The sequence below is a fragment of the Dromiciops gliroides genome, chromosome 2, assembly GCF_019393635.1.
Source record: "Dromiciops gliroides isolate mDroGli1 chromosome 2, mDroGli1.pri, whole genome shotgun sequence".
NCBI lineage: Eukaryota > Metazoa > Chordata > Mammalia > Microbiotheria > Microbiotheriidae > Dromiciops > Dromiciops gliroides.
Genome location: NC_057862.1, coordinates 297111884 through 297137387, shown reverse-complemented (window position 1 = coordinate 297137387; position 25504 = coordinate 297111884). Strand labels below are relative to the sequence as shown.

The following is a 25504-nucleotide window of genomic DNA, read 5'->3' as shown; positions in this document are numbered from 1 at the left end:
CTCTCATACATATCCCATCCTCACCAATCACCTCTCCATGACCCTAGTCCAGGCCCTTATCTACTTTCACCTGGACTTTTTAATGGCCTTTGGTTTCCCTGACTCAAGCCTCACTCCACATTATACACATAGCTGCCAAATTTATTTTTTTTTGGTGAGGCAATTGGGGTTAAGTGACCTTGCCCAGGGTCACACAGTTAGTAAGTGTTAAGTGTCTGAGGCTGGATTTGAACTCAGATCTTCCTGAATCCAGGGCCGGTGCTCTATCCACTGCACTACCTAGGTGCCCCATGCCAAATTGATTTTCTTAAAACATAGTTCTGTCCATGTCACCTTCCCTCCCCAACTCAGTAAACTTCAGTGGTTTCCTATTCCCTCTAGCATCAAATATAAGCTCCTCTATTTGGTGTTTAAAGATCTTTACAACCTAGCCTTTTCCTACCTTTCTGAAACTTGTACACATTACTCCATTACACAGATTCTGCAATCCAGCTATGCTGGATTGTTATTTATTAGGCCTCCTTGTTATTTATTCCTCACACAGGAAGTTTTATCACCCTTTCCACACCTTTGTACTAACTGTCCCTCATGCCTGGAATGCACTCCTTTTTTACCCCTGCCTCCCAGAATCCTTGCTTTCTTTCAAGGCTCAGCTTAGACAACATGTTCTACACAAAGACTTTCCTGATCCCACCTCCCAGTGGCTAGAGCACTTCCTCCCCAACTACCTTTTAGTCACTGTGTGTATGTGTATATACAAGGCACATATATCAAGTCTATATGTGTACACATACATATATACATGTACATATGTGTGTATGTATATGTAGATATATTCCGTACACACAGATACCATTATACTTCCCCTCACTCCCCCCCTTCCCCAGGGTAAGCTCCTGGAAGACACTTTTTCACTTTTATCCCTTTATTCCTAGTGCTTAATATAATGCCTGACAAATAATAGGTACTTAGGTTGATTGATTGATTGATTGATTGATTGATTGTGTCTGTTCTAAGCCAGTAAGTCAGTTCTGATCCCCAAGAATCATTTGACCTTTTCCAAATAGTGGATTTGAGATGTTCATTAGTCCTACCACACTTGGATTTGAGGAGAGGAAAGTTCTAACTTGCTTTTCTATGTACAGGTAATATGATTACTAGTGAAGAAAAGGAAGTGATTTTGAACCCCTGTGTGGGGCAGCGAGGACCTGAGGCCTAGGACAATGATTTATTATAGGTGATTACACTAGTATATTAAGTAAGAGGCCCTATAAAATTTCATGAACTAATATATTCTCTTGTGTATCTTTCAGTGCTTTGAAATATAATCTTTCATATTGAAATACTATTGAAATACTTCTCTTCCTTTAAGGCCTACTGTAAGCATCTCTTCCTCCATGAAGCATTCTCTGACCTCCCCCCATACCACCCATCCCTGACAAAAGTCATTTCCCCTTTTCAAAATGTTTAGAGTATATTGTCCTTTGCCCCTTTACTTTACCATTTATCATACTTCTCTGCGTACATATGCTTTAATGGCAAAACTGGGTTACTATTCCTATTAGAGTGCTTTGTGTATATTAGACACTTTAAAAACATTTAACTGAATTGAAAAAAATTTAAATGGGTAAAAATAAGTACAAACTAAGTGTTAAATTATGATGCTTTCAAAAAGAAACTTGAATATAAGTCAAATATCATCTTAAAGGTTTTCTTAACTCTAAGTCTGAATATAAATATAGTTTCTTTTTAAGGAGTTGCTTCTGGTGATATTTGCTAAATCAACTCATTGTTTGTTATTCTTTTAATAATCAATACTTTGGAATCAGGGTCTTCTAACTCTAACTCATTCCCCAACATATTCCAGTGATTTATAAGTTTAAGTTGGAAGTGTCAAACTCATGGGTAGCTTTTCCCAAACAGAATAAAATATAATTGGGAAATGTTTTAACAAAATAAATAATAATACAATACAATATATAATGTTAATTTGTAGTTTTCAAAATGAATATATAGCCATTTTATTTGATTTTTACACTACTGGTTTAAATGACTGGCAAGTGTCATGGAAGGTTACTAATGAAAAATTTTGTAGAAACTTGTTTCTTTGGGGTTTTATTAAGTTGGTGCTTAAAAGGAGAGAAAGGACAAGTAAAGAGGAGAGCAAAGTACAGTAGAGGGCAGAAAAGAATATAGTGAAAAAGACTGAAGCAAAGAAAGCATGGAATGTCTCTGATCTAATCACTAGTTACTAAAGATTCATGAATGAAGGAGGAAAAAAGTATAAAACAGGCGCAGTAAGGAAAGTGGTCTGGGGACCCATGTACAAAAACACGAGGGGGAGAATTTCTTGCTTTCAGTGGTAGCCTTGTCCTCTGCCTCCTCTCTTTTAAGGAGTTAAAAGACATGTGTAGTGGTGTCTGCTTTTTAGACTGTGCCCCATAATTCCTTTCAATTTCTCTGCTTGGCAGACAAGTCAATACCTACAGTTGGTTAATTATAATATAGAAACTATTACAGTGTGAAGAATTATCATGTTATAGCCCATATTAAAAGCAAATTGTAAGTATAGTTATACTATACTACAGCATTGTTAGAGTCCAGTATTGTCCAGCTTAAGTAATATCTTTTTTATTTATTTATTTTTGTGTGTGAGGCAATTGGGGTTAAGTGACTTGCCCAGGGTCACAAAGCTAGTAAATGTCAAATGTCTAAGGCCAAATTTGAACTAAGTAATGTCTTAATAGGACTTAATAAAATTAAATGACTTCATGTTTCTGTGTTCTAATTTCTCAAGTTCAATTAGAAAACCAATTCAGATCCTTTACTGAGAATCTGTTTCCTCTTTCTCATTTTATCCAACTTCTGTCATCAGGTTGCAATGTTGTCTCTCACCTCTAGAATATTAAGAAATAAAGATTCTTTCTATATTTTCCAAGATTTCAAAGATATCTCTTCCCAGTTTATCTTTCCTCAATGTTCAGACTAACTTAACTTTCTCCAGAACTGTTCTTTCAAGTCCTATTCTCATTGCCCCAATTCTGTCCAGAGGTAATCCTGTTCTTCTGTTTAGATCTCTTCACTCACTACTTTGTCTTTCTTCAATTATTTTGGTCACATGATTCTCCTCCCACCTAGTTCAATACTAACTTGTTTGTTCCCTTATTTTCTTGCAATTTTTTGTTTGTTTCTTGTCAGTTTAGCTCTTAAATTTCAAACTGATACTTGCAAGTACAGACAGTAGTGATGTTATACTGATACCTATTCAGGAGAATAGCAAAATACAAATAAAAGCTGCTTTTAAAAAGTACTTCATTAGTTCTTGAAGAGTTTGTATTTGCACTGTATATTTTATATAGTATGTTATCCCTCTAACTCCCCCAGAGTAAAATCTCTCTATGATATAGTATCTGGTATTTTGTCAGTGGGTCCACAAATACTATCACCTTATAGCCAACCTGGTAATATATGTATAATTTGTTAACTTGGGTTTCATAAAAATTACATGACAATGATTTTATTATGAAATTAATAACATACTTAAAGGTAGTCTCTTAATTTAAAATATATGCTTATGTCATTCTGTAGAAACAAGAGAAGCCAAAGTTTGTCCTTTGTGTAACCTTCTCTGAAAATGGCGATACCATTACTGGAGATTCAAGTGGCAACATCTTAGTTTGGGGAAAAGGTAAGAGAAATTATTTTTTTGAGAGGGAGAATTTTGTCTTGATACTTAGAAAAATGGTAATATTATTAATGCAGTGAGGTTTAGGAAGTATTCTAACAGTTTAATTTGATTTTAGTTAAGATAGTCTCCCATATGTAATATAAGTATGTTTGTAGTCAAATGCCAAATTAAATGGGGGAAATAAAAAGTGCTGAGAGGCAGCATGACATAATGAATAGAGAACTGGCCTTGAAGTCAAATAAACCTAGGTCCAAGTCTTGCAGAATGGCTCATTACTCTATCATTGGGGTGGTAGGATAGTCACTTAATCTCTCAGGGCTCCAAACAACTCTCTCAGACTACAAATTATAGAGAAGGTGCTGACTGCCAGTGTTAGAGGAAGTTCCTCCCCGGAGCTACCTCCAATGATGAAATCACCAGTCTGGTCTTAAAAAAGACAAAAAACACCATATAATTGAAGGCATTAGAACTATGGAGAGTTGATGGATAAGACCTATGGCCAGGTTTTTGTTTGCTATTCAGTAGAATTAATCATTTAATTAAAAGCAATGTGGCTTAATGAATAGAGGGCCAACCTAAATTCTAGAAAGACCTGGATTCAAGTCTTGGATCTGACACATCATAGCTATATGAGTATGGGTAAGTTTTTCTCAGTGCCCCCAGGCAACTGTTTATGTCTGTAAGTTACAGCTGTAAAAGACTTTAGAAAACATCAAGCCCAATTCCCTCATTTTATAAATGAGAAAACTGAGACACAGAAAAAACTAAAGATTTACCCAGGGCCATGCAGCTAATAAATGTCTGAGGTGGAATTTAAATCACTGACCTACATGAAAGGACATTTTCTACACAGGGAGTTCCCTATACTAGAGACAAATAGTGGTGAAGTGTATTGAGATGGAAAACCTGAGTTAAAATTTGACCTCAATCACTAGTCTGTCACACTTAGTGTGTGACCCTGGGCAAGTCACCTTACCTCTGTTTGTCTCCATTTCCACAGCTATAAAATAGGGATAATAATAGCACCTATTGTTCAGGGTTATTTTGAGAAGCAAAGGAGATAATGTTTGTAAAAATGCTTAGCACATCACCTGGCAAATAGGTGCCATGTAAATGCTTATTCCATTCATTCCCCACTTCTTCTCCACCAAAGAAATCACAGATCTGGACCAAATAAAAACTTTAAAATATTTACTCAGAGGGGGCAGCTACATGGCACAGTGGATAAATCACTGGCCCTGGATTCAGGAGGACCTGAGTTCAAGTCCAGCCTCAGACACTTGACACTTACTAGCTGTGTGACCCTGGACAAGTCACTTAACCCTCATTGCTCTGCTCAAAAGAAATTTACTCAGAAATTACAGTGAAACAATAAAGAAATAAGTTATTTTAAATCTACAGTTTTATAATTATTCAATTCAGTGAGCATTTAATAAGCAGCTAGTATATGCAGTGCACAGTAGTCAAACATATTGCAGGAATTCTTAGAACTACATATTCAAACCATAGTAAAGATGATATGCAATAATGCTTAAATTCTTTAATATTTCCTTGCTTTGATGCCAGTGTTCAGATCATAATCCATCAGTGCCTACCTATCCTTTGCAGTTCTCTGTCCTCCTGTAAATTCTGGGGAACCACCCAACTTGCTTAAGGGCCTTCCTCTTGATCTTTGAACATTGTGTAGATATCAGTGAAATACACAGACTATCTATCATTTATCCCTCCTTCTCAATTCTTGGCAAGCCCATCTTTTTTTCTGGCCATACATCTCTCTATTGATCTCTTTTACACCACTTCTGCAAATTCTTCTGTGGTAATATATTGTAGCCTACTTGAACCCAACATGTACTACTCATTTGATGGACCCTCAGCTTTAATTATGAAATTACTTCTATTTCGTGAATTGTAGACATGCAAAATCAAATGGAAGAGTATTATTACTAAATAGAGAAGTTGGGCTTTTGTTTCAGGAAAAAGCTTGGAGTAATTAAAAGTACTTTGCATTTTCTTCCAATCAATCCAATTCACTCTTCTCTATTTATCATATGCTTTGTCTATGATACATGTACTGATGGTCCATCCAAATGCATGTTGTAATCTCATAAGTGGGTTTTCCTCATCTTGGTTTTTCCTGTGTAACCAGTTAGTCTAACCTCTCATGAAATTTAATGAATCTCATTTAGGAGACTGTAATGTTCCAAGACTTGATGCATTTATCATAATGTCATCCAGAAACAGGAACAGCTGAAAAACCTCACCATCTAGAAATAGCTCTTCTATTTGGACTCTGCACAAGACATCCTCCGTAATATCACAAACAACTTTAATAAACATGTCTCCTGTTTTTTGCCTTGATTGATATTAATAATCAGAGAGATTGAATCCAAGATGGCGGAGGGAAGCCAGGAAGCTGCCTGAGCTCTCCCAAATTTCCCTCAGAAACAATATTAAATTAAGCCTCTCAACAGATTCTGGAGCTTCAAAACCTACAAAAAAAGGATTGAAACAATATTCCAACTTAAAATAACCTAAAAGGTCTACAGGAAAGGTCTGTCTTACCTGGGTAAAAGCAGAACATAGCTCAGTGCAGAGGGTGTCTGGGCAAGCCAGAAAAAAAAGGCTTTTAGCCACAGCACTGATCAGCAGCTGATGATCTGCAGTCCTAGCTCAGCAAGCTAGTGGCACAGAAAGCCAGTTGTGAGGCCCCCAGCCCCAACACAGAAAACAATCTGCCAGCTGGGGTATCTGTACCCCAAACTAGGCTGGACCACTCCAATGCAGTGAGAAAGCTGCAAACTGCTGAGGCCTCAGAGCAGAAAGCCAAAGACTGGGCCACTGGCCCCCAGCAAAAGAAGCTTGGGACAGTGTACGCTGTACCCTAGAAGCAGAAATCAACTTTAAAAGGCACGAAAGAGGCTAAAATATGAATAAGAAAAAAAAAACCTTCACCATAGAAAATTACTATGGCAACAGGGAGGATCAAAACATAAACTCAGAGAAGAACAACAGTGTCAAAATGCCTACACGTGAAGTCTTAAAGGGGAAGAGGAATTGTTCTCAAGACCAAAACACCCTCTTGAAAGAGATCAAAAAGGATTTTATAAATCAGAGAGGTAGAAGAAAAATTGAGAAAAGATATGAGAGCTATACAAGAGAAAGTCAATAGCTTGGGAAAAGAAAATAATGTCATAATACAATTAGACAAATGGAAAAGGAGGCACAAAAGCTGACTGGGGAAAATAATTCCTTAAGAATCAGAATGGGGCAGATGGAAGCTAATGACTTAATGAGATGACAGGAAGAAGCAGAATCAAAAGAAAATAAAAGTAGAAGAAAATGTAAAATACTGCTTCAGAAAAACAACAGATCTGGAAAATAGATCCCGGAGGGACAATTTAAGAATAATTTGAGTACCTGAGGACCATAATAAAAAAAAAAAGAGCCTGGACAGCATATTTTATGACATTATCCAGGAGAATTGCCTCAACATCTTAGAACCAGAGGAAAAAATAGTCATTGAAAGAATCTACCAATCACCACCTGAGACCCCCAAAAGAAAACTCTAAAGAATATCGTAATCAAATTCCAGAATTATCAAAAAGAAAATACTGCAAGCAGCCAGAAAAAAAAACAATTTAAATATCAAGGAGCAACAATCAGTATTACACAGTACCTGGCAGCTTCAACATTAAAGTATCACAGGGCTTGGAATATGATGTTCTGGAGACAAAGGAACTTGAATTACAACCAAGAATGTACTACCCAGCAAAATTAATCATAATATTTCAGAGGAAAAGATGAGCATTCAATGAGGTAGGAGACTTTAAAGCTTTCCAAATGAAAAGCCCAGAACTAAACAGAAAATTCAATCTACAAATACAAGATTCAAAAGAAGCATAAAAAGGTCACATCCAGGCAATAAGTCCCACCTGAGTAAGTGACTCCTGACCTTACAGAAAGCCTGGATTCTGTGGATCTGGAACTCAGGTAAAAAGGACAAGAGTTTCATTTGGAAAAAGGATCAGTCCTGGGCTACTAGGTAAAACCATCTTATAGTAACCCTTGGCCTGGGAAAGGAAAGGACATTAAGAAGCTCAGTCATTCATTGTGAAAAGTATTTGCTATTGGAAATTGAGGGTATGCCCATCAATTAGGGAATGTCTGAACAAGTTGTAGTTTATTATTGCAATGGAATACTATTGTGCTCTAAGGAAAAATGAGCAGGATGATTTCAGAAAAACCAGGAAAGACTTATATGAATTGATAAAAATGAAGAGAGCAGAAACCAGAGAATGTCGTACATAGTTAACAACAATATTGTACAATTGAGAACTGTAAATAACTTTGCTATTCTCAGCAATACAATGATCCAAGACAATTCCAATGGAGTTAAGATGAAAAATGCTATCCATTTCCAAAGAAAGAACTGATAGAGTATTAATTCAGATCGAAGTATAAGTTTTTAACATCATTATTTTTGGTTTCTTGTTCTTCGTTTTCTTTGGCAACATGGCTAATATGAAATGTTTTGCATGACTACATACATATAATCTATATCAAATTGTTTGCCTTCTCAAGGAGGGGAGAGGAAAGGGATCAAGGGAAGGACAGTATTTGGAACTCAAAATTTTTAGAAAATGAATGTTAAAAATTGTTGTTTATATGTAATTTAGAAAAAATCAAACTTAAATGTTAAATTAAAAAATAATCAGAGAGATCCTTGAACAAAGTTCTGTGTTATATCATTCAAGGAGTCTTTTGTAACTTTGATATACACACAGAAGATACCTTGTAAGAAGAAAAACATAAAGATAGTATTTGCCATCTGAAATCAAATGCTTTTTTATACTCATCAAACAATAACCACAGTGGAATCTTGTATTCTCTGTATTCTTCGTTCAGCTATATGATGTAGATATTGGGGGACAGGGAAATTAGAACCCACGTATGCTGACTCCATTATCATCAAGGAGAAAAATGTTATAAAATATTTTAAAATTTATGTTTGTTGTATTCCTTCCAGTTTCATCCTTAAATACTCCCAATATAATTGTGGTAAGTTGGGTCTCTTACCCAGCTTTTGGTAGATTAATTTTTTCCTTCTACTTCTTACTGTTTTGTGAAGTAATATTACTCATGATCTTTATCCTACTCCTCCGTAAGATTTTATTTAATTTTTCTTTCTTAAACAAGTCTTATTAATACCTGTTGATTTTGCTTCATAGTCACTTTTGGATATATCTTCCTTGCCTCCAACATATAATCACAGTGAGGCCCCTCTTGTAACAAGTAAAAACAGTTAAAACCATCCTACACAGTGGCCATTCCTGATATTATACATTACAGAGTGTCCTCAGGCCTATGTATCATAAGAATTTTCTTCAAGAAGAAAACTTGGGTGGTGCTAGATATAGCCAGTATTAAATAATATCAGGAAAAATTAAATGACTTGTGTTTATAACATGGAGTTCAGGCTTCTTCACTCACCTGGACTGTTGGATTAGCCCAGTAAATGATCCCCTTCTTCCAGGTTCTTCCCTCTCTGATCCTTCTCAACACAGATGCCAAATTATTCTGAGCACATTAGTTCTTTGCTCACAAATCTTCAGTGGCTCTCCGCTGTGTCTAGGATAAAATCCATTTCCTCCAACATAGCATTTAAAGCTTTCTATTACATGACTTCAATCAGCCTTTCAAGACTAATTTCATATTACTCCCTGTCACAAACTGCATTCTAGTTGGACTGATGTACTAGCTTTTATTGAACTTGGCATTCCATTTCCTGTCTCTGTGTCTTTGTAACGGCTGTTGTGAATACCTTGAATGCTCTCCCTCCTCACCTCTTTTCAGAGTCCCTAGTTTTCTTCAAATGTCAGCTCAAGTGCCACCTCTTACTCAAAATAATAATAGTTTTCATTATCCTTCTCATTAATGCCCTCTCTTTTTTCATTATTCTTTCTTTATCAATACATATTTTATCCCCACAGGAAAAGGTAGGCTCTCAGAGGAGAGACTTTTTCATTTTTGTCTTTGTATCTTTAGCACCAAGAACATTGTTGCACATGGTAGACACTCAATTAATATTTGTTTAATCGAATTAAATTATTAGTTGCCTAGGGTATAAGGCAGTGGGAATGTCAAGAATAGAAGAGGATAATGGGAGGGGGAAGCAAACTTGGTCTGTTTAACATTTTAACCTAGAGTCATTCACTTCCCAGAGAGTACTCTGGGAATTGGCTTCTCCCTTCAGAAGATGGTACTTAAGAAAGCAGGAAGCCCCATAAACTTCATCTTTATCCCCTTTCTTTTTATTATGCCTCACAGAGTAAAATGTAGAGGAGTTAATGATTCATGGAGTTTGAGTTTACACTTGACTTATAGGCCCATCCTACTTGAACCATCAACTATAGGAAGATTTCAGCAATTTTCTTGAATTTCCCCAGGAATGGAGATGCCAAAGTTTCTCTTGGCTGCCTATTTGATGATCCCTCACAATGAAGATAATTATTCTTATATCAATTGATTCTTTGTACAGTAATCCCTTTTTGCTCTTCTATAATTCCAAAGAGCACTGAGCACTTTAGCATATACTTTATGAGATGTCCTGAAGATAGATAGCTCTGTGGAATAGAATGAATGCCAGACTGAACTCAGGAGTCTTGGTTTCACATTTCAGTTTTGACATTTGCTAACAATGTGATCACAGGCAAATCACTTAACCTTTCTGAACATCACTCACCTCATACAGAAAATGGGAATAATAGCACTTGTACTATGTACCTCAAACAGGTACTATGGGGAAAGCTCTTTCTAAACCACAAAGTACTATATAAATGTAAGTTACAGTGAATTCTTATGTTATAATAGTGTGTGCAACTAGCAATTTGATGCTCCAGGATAAAAATTAAATAATGTTTGTAAATGGCCAAATGTATTACACTAAATAATGTCCTAATTACCTTTTTCTTTATCAATGTAGGTACAAATCGAATAAGCTATGCAGTCCAAGGGGCCCACGAGGGGGGTATTTTTGCACTTTGTATGCTAAGGGATGGCACACTGGTATCAGGAGGAGGAAAAGACAGAAAACTCATTTCTTGGAATGGAAACTACCAAAAACTTCATAAAACTGAGGTTAGTCTATATTGAGCTGTTAACTTATGGTTCATTTTGAACACAAAAGTGCCTTTTTAATGTAAACTTTCACTTTATGATCCTTGAGTCCTTAATGCAGTTATTCTTTCAGGGGAAAATAATCATATAACCATAGGGAAATTAAATTGGGACCAAACATATGATTTTTGTAAAATCATACATAGGGATTTAGCATGACTAATAAATCTTTAAAATTTGATATTGTTATAAATTTATTTTTTCTAAAAGCGTTAGAATAAAATGAACTATCAATTTAAATGTGGCCATTATTACTATTTTGATATATCTATGGAAAATATTTCTACCATTTTCACTTTGTAGGTATTGTTACCTTCTATGGTGACCCAACTCCTTTGTTAAAAATCATTTAATTCTGCAACTTATATTATCATTTTAAGGCTGTTTAATACAGTTTTATGCTCCAACAGGAGCATAACAAGTAATTTTATCTTCCTTCTACATACTCACTAAGTGACATCCCCCACACTCAGGGAAGAGGTAAAACTAGGTACACAGGAATAGCAAAGGAAAAATAGATCCTGTTCACTCCTAAGAGGCTGTAAGGAGGAGAAAAGAATGGGAAAATTAGAGAACTTTCAAGCTTCTTCTAAGGGAGTTTTCACCACATGGATTCATTGTATGTCAGAGTCTATTACAGCAAATTCCGAGTAAGTATTTGAATTCTTTGATTGTACTGAAATTCTGTTATATTTCAGCTTTTTAAAAAAATTCCCACGAAGAACTCTGAATTGGACCATAGTAATGAAAAGAGTACTAGCTACATTTCCTCATAAGACAGTGGACAATAATAGAAGCAAAAACAAATCTACAAAAGCTTGATGATAATAATAATAAATGATAACTAGCATTTATATAGTGCTTTGAGCTTTGCCAAGTATTTATATAAATATATATATAATCTCATTTGATTCTCACAACAACCCTATAAGGAGTGAGAGTGCTAACTATTATTAATTACCATCATTATCATCTTTTTGGAGAAGTTGCCATTCCATCTTAGAATCTGTGATATAGGAAAGATGAGCATAGTCTGTCATGTACCTTAGATTTCAGAATAGCAGAAATCAGAGGGTTCTGAAAAAGAAGGGGGAATCTTATAGATTAAAATTGAATATGGGAAATTAGTATTAGAATCCTATTAACAGTGAAATTCTGAAGACTCAAAGAGAAACAATTCTGATGAGAAAAAAAGCAATTATTTGAAGAGACCAATGTGGTTACAAAGGGAACTCATCTACCAACTTAGATCTTTCAAAGGAAAAAAAAAACTTGTACAGAAGATTGGATGCAAAGGAAGATGAATATAGATGTGAGCCATGGTCCCCTAAGTGCAAAAACTCAGATTTATTTGAGCCTGACTCATAAAGTTAAGGACAGGAATAATTTTTTTCTTAGTTGTGTTAGAGAAAAAAGGATATTTAAGTACAATGATAACTGATAACACGCGCTTTTATTTTTGTATTTTCTCTCCCAAGGCAAATAATCTTTGTAATAGTAAAGATAAAACAAAAATAACTAATAGGGAGTTGATAATCAGGGAAATAATATAAAAGCATTTAGCTCCTTTTAATGAGTTCAAGTCACTGGACTCAAATAAATTGCATTATGAGGTAAAATTGACAAATGTGATTGCTGAGCAGTGAAACTCTCAGTGATCTTTAAAATCTCAAGGAGAACCAGAAAGGCGTGGAAGCACTAAAGAAGGGAAAATGGCACAAATTTTTTTCTTTTAGTTAAATAGAGAATAAAGTTTAGAAAGTATTATCCCATGAGCTTGATTTTGATTCCTGGCAGAATTCTAGAACATATTAAAGAGAACATCTAGAAAAATAAAGTGATCTTGAAGTGGCTATTTTTATGTGGTTACTGATTGATAGATCCTTGGGAATGTTTTAGATATAGTTTACTTAGAATTTAGAAAATTGTTTGACAAAGTCCCTCATGCTTTCCTTGTGTACAAGATGGACAAAATTAAGATTGATGATAATGTTGTCATTCAGTCATTTTCAGTTGTGTCTGACTCTTTGTGACCCCATTTGGCAAAGATACTATAGTGGTTTGCTGTTTCCTTCTCTAGCTCATTTTATAGATGAGAAACTGAGGAAAACAGGGTTAAGTGACTTGCCCAGGGTCACACAGCTAGCAAGTGTTTGAGGCCAGATTTTAACTCAGGAAGGTTGAGTCTTCCTGACTCCAGGCCTGGCATTCTATCCACTTTGCCACCTAATCCATCCGAAAAAGGAACCCAATGGTACCAATAGAAATAGCTTTCTATTCTGGGTCTTGGGAAGTACGCTAGTATTAATTCACTTGAGGATAATTTTAAGCTCTTACTTGCTCCTACCTGCCCAAAGCTCCAATTGAATTTGGGTGTTTGGGATGACCTTTGACATATCCCAATCAGTGAAACAACTATTACTGTCTGACAACTGAAACATTTCATAGGCTGTGCAAAGCAATTCTGTAAATTGCCTAAAACTTGAAAATCCAGCAATTAGCACTCTACTAGTTTTACAAAACCCCTGAATTCACAATTCAGATGTATGGCCATTCCGTTTCTTTCAAATCTAGTGCCTGCTGCTAAAACTGTCATCATTTGCTTACTTCCTCATATACTCAGAGTTAAAAGCCTTATATAATTTCTAATAGTTCTTTCCAACTGCTAGAGAAGCATCAAGTATTTTCACTGAAACTATATTAATGCCTTTAAATAAAATTTCAGTTAAACACACTCATAAGTGTGCTCATCTGGGTACATATACATTTAACACAAAGTCATAAAAGCTTGTTATTAGCAAATATAAACAAAACCTTTGGTTTTCATTAGTGTGGGAAACTTTCTGCATGGGAATTCCCTCTACCAGTATAGTTCACAACCCATTTATGTCTTTGTAGAGAAGTCCTAGGCTTTAAGTCTGAGGCTCTAAGAGGGTAAGTGGTTTCCCCAGGTCACCCAGCTAGTAAGCGTGAAGTAGAACTTGAAGCCAGTTCTCTATCCACTATGCCATGCTGCCTCTCATAAAAGTTTTTGGTTTATAGTTCCCTGAATAGACAAGTGTAAACCTTAGATCACTTTTCTAAATCTATGTTAGTCTTGCAAGCATCTGTGAAACAGAATTTACACATCCTTAAGGAGGCACCAATGTATGGTACATGAAAACCACAATTCACCTTTTGTAATATTTTCCTGTATCCCAATTTATGTCTGCCTGCCTCTAAAGATAGACAATAGGTTTCCAGGATTTTCCTCATATCGCCAGTCTTTTAATTGACTGTTGAGATTTTGCAGCCCCATATGAAAAGTTTTTGTGATTCCTAAGAAAGTCATGCCATACCACCTAAACTCAAGTTCTCTTTTCTGCCTTACCTGATTCTTGAATTTCTGGTTATCTCCTTAATTCATCATAACCTACATAACTATTAACAAATGAACATAGCATTACTCACTCATCTCCTCATGCCTGTGCTTGTGATCTCACATATCCAAGGATGTGCACTACCAAAACAAAACAAAACAAACAAACGAAAAACAACCAACAAAGCAAAACCATGAACTACCACCACTACCACCTATAGAATAGTTCTTTTCCATTTCGTTAGAACATTTAGACACAGGGAAACATTTCTTCTACTCCTACCTAAAGGTCTTTCTACCTTGACCCAAGGTAAACATCCACCTTATCAAGATCAATAGGAAAACTAATTTATTTCTTCTGTTCAAATTCTCCTTATTGCTAGATTATTTTCTCTTTCATACAGGTACTCTTCACTCTAGGTAGCACAGTGGGTAGAGTGCCGGGCCTTCAGTCAGGAAGACCTCAGTTCATATCTGGCCCTATCCACTTGCTAGCAGTGTGACTGTGAGCAAGTCACTTAACTTCTATTTGCCTCAGTTTCCTCAGCTGTAGAAAGGAAACAATAAAATCACCTTCTTCACATGGTTACTGTAAGAATCACATGAGATGAAATTTGTAAAGCACTTAGAACATAACTTAGCACTTAGCTTCCTTTAAAGAGTCCACAGTTTACCATGTTCAAATATGGTCCTCATGGGCTGCATTCATCTTATCAAATGTGTCCCTCAAGACTATATCTGTCAATGGGTGGTGATACTGGCAAAGTATGCTGTCAAATATGATTCTGTTTGTGATGCCAAATTATTACTACTATAATCCCTGTTCATGACTTTTCTTTCTCTGCCACATCTCATAGAAATCCGAAGTCAGTCACACAACACCAAACATAAAGAATTTCCTTGCACAATGTATCTCCAGCAAGTAGCTATGGCAGTTAACTCATTGTGTTAACACAACCTGATTCTGCCCATTCCCTAGTCAAAGCACAAGATGTTCATTATGCCATACTCTCCCACTCAGATGCACATTGCCAGGCTTTCCATTCCTCCTGTGAGATGTCATATCATTCCCCTTGCTCCCAGAAGATCACCTTTATTGTGGTTTACTCTCAAGATACAGACATTAACATGATCAGAAGAGTTCCTACCCTTATTTTCAGGAAGAAGTAAACTCCACACAAGTAAACTCTTTCCCAGGTTCACATCTCCATTGTTTATTCACTTCAGAAGTGAGAGCTTCAGAGCCAACATCTGTGTCTTAGGGTCTGACTGTAAGATAGTTTTAACAGTAGTCTATACTCACATGTAAAATATATGTTCCTCTTATAATAGTCTGGAGTGCAATGGTATGTCAGACTCATTAATTCTTCATTAGTGTGAACTATCAATAATTCTCCAAAATAGCAAATTTTAGAAAATACCATTATCTAAATAATCTCTTGGAAAAATAAAGCTTTAGTCAAAAGCAGATAGTTTTACATTTTCATAGGACTAGAGTGCATAAAGTTCTCAGATTATGAGGTCTATTTTTCTTTTTATTTCTTTTTTAGTGAGAACCCACTTTTTAATTATAGTAAATAGTGGCATAGAGGTGACCCTGAGTTATCCAAGGCTATGCCAGTGCAATCCAAGGTCTGGAAGGTTCTGCCAAGCTGGAAAGGTTTTGAAATCATGCCAGCTGAGGGACTGTGCCTGTTGTCTAAAATCTAGCCTGGCCAATTTAGGAGTGGCTAATCCTTTAAACTGTCAAAGACTATCATTATAATCTGTGATAGTGAAGAGATTGCCCACACTGGCAAAATCACAGATAGTTGAAGAATTAAATTAAATAAGATGAACCTGACAAATAATTCATTGTTTTCATTTATACTACTTAGAGTTATTATAATAATATGCTATATTTTGCTAACATGAAGCAATGTAGCATTGCGTGTCTAGAAATATAAAGTACATATCTCTACTATTGATATGTTTTGAAGGTAATTTGGGGTTCTCAACAGCAGAGTACAAGCTCTAGAAGGTCCTATCAAGTTGCAAAGTCTTCAAATACATATTTTAGTCCAAGGATCAGGCTGCCTAAGGGTTAACCCTTGGATGTCCACCAAGTGACCACAACAACTTATAAACTATCTACTAATATATTGAGAGGGGCTGAAAATCTGCATCAGTGAGAGATAGAAAGAATTGTGGGAAGTAAAATGAATAATTTTGTTCACTAAATTAAAAAGGGGTTGCACAAACAAAATCAATGCATCCAAGATTAGAAGAAAAGTAGAAACCTGGGTGGGGGTTGGGGGTAGGGGGATTTACAGCAAGTTTCTCAGATAAAGACCTAATTTCTTAAATATACAGGGAACAGAATCAATTTTATAAAAACAAGAGTCATGGCCCAAATGATAAATGGTCAAAGAACATGAATGGGTACTTTTCAGATGAAGAAATCAAATCTATCTATAGTCCCATGAAAAAAATGCTCTAAATCACTATTGATTGGCAAAAGCCATATTAAAACAACTCTGAGGTACCACCTCATACCTGTCAGATTGACTAATATGACAGAAAAGGAAAATGACAATTGTTGGAGGAGATGTGGAAAAATCAGAATACTAAAGCACCATTGGTGGGGTTGTGAAATAATTCAGCCATTCTGGAAAACAATTTAGAACTATGTTCAAGGACTTTAAAACCGTATATATCCTTTGACCCAGAAATCAATATCCCAAAGTGATCAGAAAAAAAGAACCTATATATACAGAAATATTTATAGCAGCTCTTTTTTTGGTAACAAAAAAATGGAAACTGAGGGGATGCTCATAAATTGGGGAATAGTTGAACAAGTTGTGACATGTGATTGTTGAATAGTATGGTTTCAGAAAAATTTGAGAAGACTTAAATGATCTGACAGAAAGTAAAGTGAGCAGAAGAACATTATACACAGTATACACAGTAACAACAACAATGTAGTGATGATCAAATGTGAAAGACTTAGCCTTTCTTATCAATATCATGAACTAAGACAATTCTGAAGGACTTATGATGAAAAATGCTATTCACCTCCAGAGAGAGAACTGATAAACTCTGAGTACAAGTTGAAGTAAGCTTTTTACTTTCTTTGTTTTTCTTGGTTTTTGCAACATGGTTAATATGGAAATATATTTTGTATGATTTCAAATGTATAATTGATATATTGGTTTCCTTCTCAATTTCTGGGGGAGAGACTAGAGGGAAGGAGAGAATTTAGAACACAAAATCTTTTAAAAATAAATGCTATGAATAAATAAATAATTTTTTAAACTCCGTATCAATGGACAAAGAATTCACATGAATAAAATCAGTCAGTAAGTATTTATTAAGTGCTTACCCTGTGCCAGAAAATTTTAAATTCAAGAACTACAAAGGAAAAGTAAAGCAAGCTCTGCCCTCAAGGAGTTTACATTATAATGGGGAAAATAATATGTATGCGTCTAGGTATATGCAAAATTCATTCAAAAAGTCTTTAAATTATAATATTGTATGTTTATTTTTAATATTATAATTCATATTACTCTAGTGGCTCTGTGATTTCTTTGGTGTGAATATCCCCCTAAGTGATGTAGAGTGTAACCTATCCACATCAGCCTATCCTATATACTCTTATTTGTATATGTTTATAAATTTGCCACAGTAATGTCAAAGTTTATAATTCAGCTCATCCTGTTTTATGTCAATTCATTGATCATTGGACAAAGATCTTTCATTTATGGAGGCAGCTAGGTGGCACAGTGGATAAAGCACCAGCCCTGGATTCAGGAGGACCTGAGTTCAAATCTAGCCTCAGACACTTGACACTAGCTGTGTGACCCTGGGCAAGTCATTAACCTTCATTGTCCTGTCCCCCCTAAAAAATCTTTCATTTAGAATAACAGCTAAGTTCGTGTTTATATACTTTCTAAAAACTATAGGATTCTTAGCATTCTTTGCTGCCTCACTGCTAAAGTGAAAGAGGGCCACAGAGGGCTAAAGGCTAGTTTGTATTTTTTTTCCATTTCATTCATGGGTTGCCATGGCCAAAGAATTCATCGTCAAGTGATGAGTAGACATCACTGCTCATAAGTCAAAGGAATTGGACCAGACTGTGGTGAAATATGGGTGAATCTTTGCAGCAATAGCCTCAGTGATAGCCCCAGTCTGAACGTGAATTACAACAACTGCTCAGTGGTGGCAGTGTCCTAGGCTGTAGAGAGACCAACAGCAACTGCCTTAGACACTTCTATAGCCTCCTTTTCCTCAGGTGGCAGCAAAGAAAGTTCAACTATGGGTATGACTGTGCTATCCTGTCCCAACTGGTCTTATGGGAGACATGGAGTCTAGGGTATCAGTGACAATAGGGCTGGTACTATACTACAATTTTGTCTACAAATGATAGGAAACAAAGCAGGAAAGGAGAGGTTGGCCTTTCCATTCAGCAAAGGAGCTGAGCAATGTACACTCCTGATGGGCAAAAGGATTAAGCTTTGCCATCCACCTTAACATTGTACCCTCTAGACCATGGGCCCAGTCACTGAACATTGAGTCTTTCCAGCTTTCCTACAGATTAAAAAATACTTTTTTACATATTCAGTCAAGTCTCCTGATAAGTCTCTCTATTAGCTAAGATGGGTGGGCCTCAGATCCTTTCCAGTCACTTGATAGAGATTATGTTCTTTGGCCAAGCTTTCAAGAAGGGGGGAAGGGGGGGGGGAATTGCTTTGAAGCCACAGGGAGGAATATGAGTAGATCTTTGTGAAAGAAAATGTTTCTTATTTCTAAATACATATGTGTGATACATATTTAATACTGAAATAATATAATATTTACCCTCAAAGGATCATCTGTAAGAAAAAAGTTCAAAATACAAAATCACTAGCATTTCATAACATTAAGGTATAAAAAATTAAATTGTAACTCCCCCCACCCAAAAAAAAAAGGCTCATTTTGTTGGTTCTTTTAGAATCAACCATTTGGAGCTTTCAGATAAGTAATATCTTAAAAACAATTTGGGGTTTTGGTCATTTAGTCATTAATTAGTCAAATATTTATTGAGTGAAGTATGCCTACTGAGAAGGCACCTGCCAGGAAACTCAGTTAATAAATATTAGGCATACATATTTTAAATAGTTATGTTTTGAGAATAACTTTATGAATTATTTATTTTTTTATTTTCGTATACCTGTTTTAAATGCAGATTCCAGAACAGTTTGGTCCAATAAGAACTGTAGCTGAGGGAAAGGGTGACGTTGTCTTGATCGGCACTACTAGGAACTTTGTTTTACAAGGCACTCTATCAGGAGATTTTAATCCAATTACCCAGGTAAGTTTCAGCCTAAGTCAACCAAACATTTTATTATTTTAAGTTGTAGTAGAATAAATATAATATGAGGCTTCGTGCTGTACTGGAAATTAGGAAGTTCAGATTCTAGTCCCTGCTCTGGCTCCCTAACTTGCTGTGATGTGACAGTCAATCATAACTTTTCTGTGCTGTGATTCTGAGTCTAGAGAGACTTAGGTTTATAGTGATATACTCTTCTCTGAGGCACCATTATTCATTGGTTCTCCACTGATTCCCCTTGTAATTATCTTTGACTCTTCCCTCTCGAAATCTAATCAATTACTATGTCTTGTTGATTCTCCTCTCAAGTCTAACTGGGAGCCATCTTCAGTCATCCTGATGTATATCTTTCCACTGGACCCAAAGGGCTGCAGAGGAAAGAGAGAAACTGGTGATTTCACGTAGCCCTGCCTCACTTAAATCCAATTCATTTACAAGTCATGATATCACCTTCCTGATGTCATGGTCCTCTTCAAGAACAAAGGACAAACACTGACCAACACACAAGTCTAATTAATTACTAAGTCCTATTGATTCCCACTCTGCAATGTACTTTGCATCCATTGCTCTCCAAACCCACTGCCATTCTCCTGATACAGTTCTCACCACCAGCTGCCTAGGTGTTAATACAGTAGTCTCCTTAGATTTAGGAATTAGTCCAGATTCCACTCTTACCTTTCCAATACATCCTTCATACACTTCCAAAATAATCTCTCTTTATCCATTAATCTGATGATATAAATTCCTCTAAAAAGTCATCATAGTGGGGCTGCTAGGTGGTGCAGTGGATAGAGCACCGGCCCTGGATTCAGGAAGACCTGAGTTCAAATTCGGCCGCAGACACTTAACACTTACTAGCTGTGTGACCCTGGGCAAATCACTTAACCCCAATTGCCTCACCAAAAAAAAAAGAAAGTCATCAGAGGCTTCCTATAGTTTAACAAGTAAAATTCAGACTGTTCTGTCTAGCATCCACTGTCCTCCCCTCACCTCCAATCTGGATCCACCCTACTTTTCCAGTCTTTACTCATAGATGAGTAACACGTTTCCAAAACAAAGATGCATCTTATCTTAGATAAGTCCTTTTTTATATACTATTGTTCCTGCTTAAATGGACAGATCTCTGGCCCCCAAATACAAACTGTACTTGCATACCTTTTCTCAGGATATTCAGTTTATCTGAAATGTTCTCCTTCCCCTTCTATAGAATTCCTACCCATCTTTTAAAGCCCAAATCAAAAGCCATCTATTCTATGAAGCTTTCTCTGATCTCCTCCACTAACAATACTTCATGAAGTGCTTTGTTTTATAATTCTCTAATGTACTTAATATGTAATAATGGGTATTGATTTTGTTTATCTATGTTAGCATCTTTTCCCTCTACTAGCCCGTAAGCTTTATAAATTCAGGGAGCATCCCTTATCTAAACTTAAAATCTCCCCTAAGGTCTAACAAAATGGGTTCATAATATATTTTTGTTGCTGTCCACTGTTTCAGGTGATAACTACTTCTACCTACCTCACAGGATTGTTGTAAGAACAAAACTATAGAAATATGAAAAATAACTAGTTTATAGAATATAAGCTGAAAATGTTAATTATGAAAGAAACTGAGAAAAATAAATGCAAATTGTGCCATCAAATCATGGTTAATGACATACTATACTTATAATTTCAATATTTTAGAAAATACTTTCTTTTGTATAACCTATATCTGCTTACCACCTCAGGAAGGAAGGAGGGATAAAATTTGGAACTCAAAACATTAAATACAGGAGTATTTAGTGAGGAAAAAAGAAAATAAATAATTTCTTTTTCTCTTTATTTTTTGTAGGGCCATACTGATGAACTCTGGGGGCTAGCCATCCATTCTTCTAAGTCTCAATTCTTGACATGTGGGCATGACAAGCATGTTACACTCTGGGATGCAATAAGTCATCAGCCTATCTGGAATAAAATAATAGAGGTAAATGCCTGCATAAAGCTAGCATTTTTGTTCTGATTTACATATTACAATATATGGATTGCCTTAAATAATTTTGCATGAAGTAAAAGGGATTACAACCAAGGTTGTAATGGAGGGCAGTATGTACTTACTGACTAGATAACACCCTGTTTGAGGCACCAGCCCATGGTCTCAGTTTCTCTCAGGAGCATGCTACTGATAGCCTTCCTAAGAGGCAGCAGGATCAGCACTGACCACCAGATGGTACTCAGCTTACAAAAGCAAAAGATGGTGTGTTTGTCACTGTAACCAAGCCCATAATTCACAGAGTTGCTAAGCAGCTTAGATCCAAAATCAATCTAGGGTCACATTGTGTATCATCCAAATTTTTTTTAATATGAACATATAAACCAATGTATTTCTTGACTCAAAAAGAACTATATGACCAAAAAAAAATGAGTGTAGAGGATCAAATGCAGCATTGTTCAGAATATTAAAACATGAAATCTACTGTCTCTACATAGCTCATGAACCCCTCTTTGCCTAGGCTCCCCTCTCCCTTATCACAGCTCCCTGAATTCAGAGATTTAATCAGTCAACCCACAAGCAGTTATTAAGTACCTACTGTGTTCCAGGAAGGGATACAAAGAGAAAAATGAAATATTCCCTGCCCCAAGGAGCTTTCAGTCTATCGAGGAAAACAATATATACATAAATAAGTATGAACAAAATATATACAAAGCAAATTTTTGGTAATTTGTGGGGAGAAGACATTAGCAGTTTTGAGGATCAAGGAGAGTTTCATGTAAAAGATGACATTTGAATTGAGTTGTAAAGGAAACAAGGGATACTAAGAGGCAGAAGTGAGGAGGAAATTTATACCTACATCCAGTACGAAGAGAAAAAGAGACAGCAAGGTTAGTCTGACTGGATTGTAGGATATGGAAAGGGGAGTGATGTTAGGTTGGGAAGATAGGTTAGGGCCCAATTATAAAAGACTGTAGCTAAGGGGCAGTTAGGTGGTGCAGTGGATAGAGCACCGGCCCTGGATTCAGGAGTACCTGAGTTCAAATCTGGCCTCAGACACTTAACACTTACTAGCTGTGTGACCCTGGGCAAGTCACTTAACCCCAATTGCCTCACTTAAAAAAATACTATAGCTAAACAGAAGTGTTTATATTAATTCCTAAAGGCAATAGAAAGATATTGAAGTTTATTGAGTAGAGGAGCTAAATGGTCAAACTTGTACTTCTGGAAAATCACTTTAGTAGGTGGGGAGCCAAGATGGTGGAGTAAAGGCAGGGGCTCACCAGAGCTCTCTCAAGTTCCCCTCCAAACAATTTTAAAACAATGCCTCAGAACAAATTCTGAAACAGTAGAACCAACAAAAGGATGGGGTAAAACAATTTTTTAGCCCACGACAATTTAGAAGATTGGCAGAAAAAGTGTCTCACTGCGGTAAGAGAAGAGCATAGTTCAGCACAACACACACCCCAGCACACCAGCAGCAAGCCTTGGGGGTAACTGAATCAGAAACAATGGCTTCCAGAACACTCAGCCCACTGATACTAAGAGGGTTGGACAGTTGGTCAGAAGGAGAATATAAGGGATGCTTTGCTGGCACTAGGTGCAAGACTTTGTTGCATTGCCCATACATGGTTCTGGGTCACATTCCCAGGACAAGGAGGAGCACTAGCACTAGCACTAGCAGGGACATTGTTCACAATTCCAGTACAAAAAAGAGTACTTGTGGTCACAGACCAGAACACAGGCCAGGAAAACAGTGACCACATCTCTCCATAGATCATACTACCTTGGAAAAACTAAAAACTTACCATCCCCTAGAACTACCTCTAAAAATAGCAGCATAAAAGAAACCTGAAGCTTGAGATAGTGCCCCTTCTACCACAGGAGCAGAGCCAACTTTAACATAAAGATAAAAGACAAGAAATAGGTCAGAAAATGAGCAAACAACAACAAAAAATAATCTGGCCATAGAAAGTTACTATAGTGACAGGAAAAGTCAAAACACAAACTCAGAAGATGACAAAGTCAAAATAGCTATATAGCATATGCAAAGCCTCAAAGAATAGTGTGAATAGGTCTCAGGCCCCAAAAAGAAACATGGAAGAGCTTAAAAGAAATTTTAAAACTAAAAAATAGAGGGAGAAGAAAAATTGGGAAAAGAAATTAGAGTGATACAAGAAAATCATAAAAAGAACAACAGCTTAGTAAAGCAGGCACAAAAAATATACTAAAGGAAATAATACTTTAACAAACCAAATAGACCAAATGTGGTACAAAAAAAGTGGTACAAAAATCCCCTGAAGAAAAGAACTCCTTAAAAATTAGAATTGGCCAAATCAAAAAGGAGTTACAAAAGCTCACCAAAGAAAATAATTCCTTAAAAATTAGAATTGGGTAACTAGAAGCTAATGACTCGATGAGACATCAAGAAACAATAAAACAAAGTCAAAAGAACAAAAAAAAATAGAAGAAAATGTGAAATATCTCATTGGAAAAATATAACCTAGAAAATAGATCAAGGAGAGATAATTTCAGAATTATTAGACTACAAGAAAGTCATGATCCAAAAAAAACACCCTAGAAATCATATTTCAAGAAATTATTAAGGAAAACTGCCCTGGTATCCTAGAAACAGAGGGTAAAATAAAAATTGAAAGAATCCACCAAATTAATCCCAAAATGAAAACTCCCTGGAATATTACAGCCAAATTCCAGAACTCCCAGGTCAAGGAGAAAATATTGCAAGCAGCCAGAAAGATATAATTCAAATATCAGAGCATCACAGTCAGGATCACACAAGATTTACAGCTTCTACAGTAAAAGATCAGAGGGCTTGGAATATGATATTCCAGAGGACAGAGGAGCTAGGATTACAACCAAGAATCTCCTGCCCAGAAAAATTGAGTATAATCCTTCAAGGAGAAGAAATTGATGTTTAGTGAAATAAAGGAGTTTCAAGCATTCCTGATGAAAAGACCAGAACTGAATAGAACATTTGACTTTCAAATATAAGACTAAAGAGAAGCATAAAAAAGTAAACAGGAAAGAGAAATCATAAGAGATTCAATGAGGTTAGACCATTTACATTCCTATATGGGAAGATGATATTTGTAATGCTTAAGAACTTTATCATTATTAGAAGAGTTATAAGTAGAAGAAAGTAAAGAAGTATTTCCTGGCAAAGTATTAGAAATTGAGGGGCTGCCAATCAACTAAGGAATGGCTGAACAAGTTATGGTATATGATTATGATGGAATAATAATATACTATAAGAAATAATAAGCAGGATGCTTTCAGGAAAAACCTGGAAGACTTACATGAACTAATGCAAAGTGAAGTAAGCAGAACCAGGATAACAATGTACACAGTAACAACAATATTATATGATGATCAATTGTGAAGGACTAAGCTCTTCTCAGCAATATAGTGATCCAGGAGAATTCCAAAGGATTTTTGATGAAAAATGCTATCCACCTTCAGAGAAAGAACTGATGGAGTCTGAATGCAGATTGAAGCATATCTTTTTTTCTTTCTTCATTTTTCTTGGGATTTTTTTTGTCTTTGTTTTCTTTCACAACATGACTAATATGGAAATATGTTTTGCATGACTACACATGTATAACCCATATCAAATTGCTTGCCTTCTTAATGAAGGGGAAGTAGAGGGAGAAAGGGGGATAATTTAGAACTCGAATGTTTTTTTTAAAAAAAGAATGTTAAAATTTGTTTTTATATGTAATTTTAAAAATTTTTAAATTTTAAAAAATCACTTTATTAACTGTTTGGAAGATGGATAGAAGGAGGAGGAAGAGGAAACTTGTGGCAGAGAAATCAATTAGGAAGCTATTGTGGGGGCAGCTAGGTGATGCAGTGGATAAAGCACCAGCCCTGGATTCAGGAGGACCTGAGTTCAAATCCAGCCTCAGGCACTTGACATTTACTAGCTGTGTGACCCTGGGCAAGT

The 25504-nt window shown here is 36.0% G+C and overlaps 1 protein-coding gene across 5 annotated transcripts in view; it reads left to right on the top strand.

Annotated features, from left to right (window-relative positions):
• The window catches only part of EML1 (EMAP like 1), a 195756-nt gene that overhangs the window by 150922 nt on the left and 19330 nt on the right, over window positions 1-25504 (top strand). For all 5 annotated transcript variants that reach the window (XM_043987720.1, XM_043987719.1, XM_043987718.1 and 2 more), the window contains 4 exons: window positions 3589-3688; window positions 10671-10825; window positions 19426-19551; window positions 21403-21534. In XM_043987720.1, coding sequence (XP_043843655.1) covers window positions 3589-3688; window positions 10671-10825; window positions 19426-19551; window positions 21403-21534 — 513 coding nt within the window. The remainder of the gene's footprint in view (window positions 1-3588; window positions 3689-10670; window positions 10826-19425; window positions 19552-21402; window positions 21535-25504) is intronic.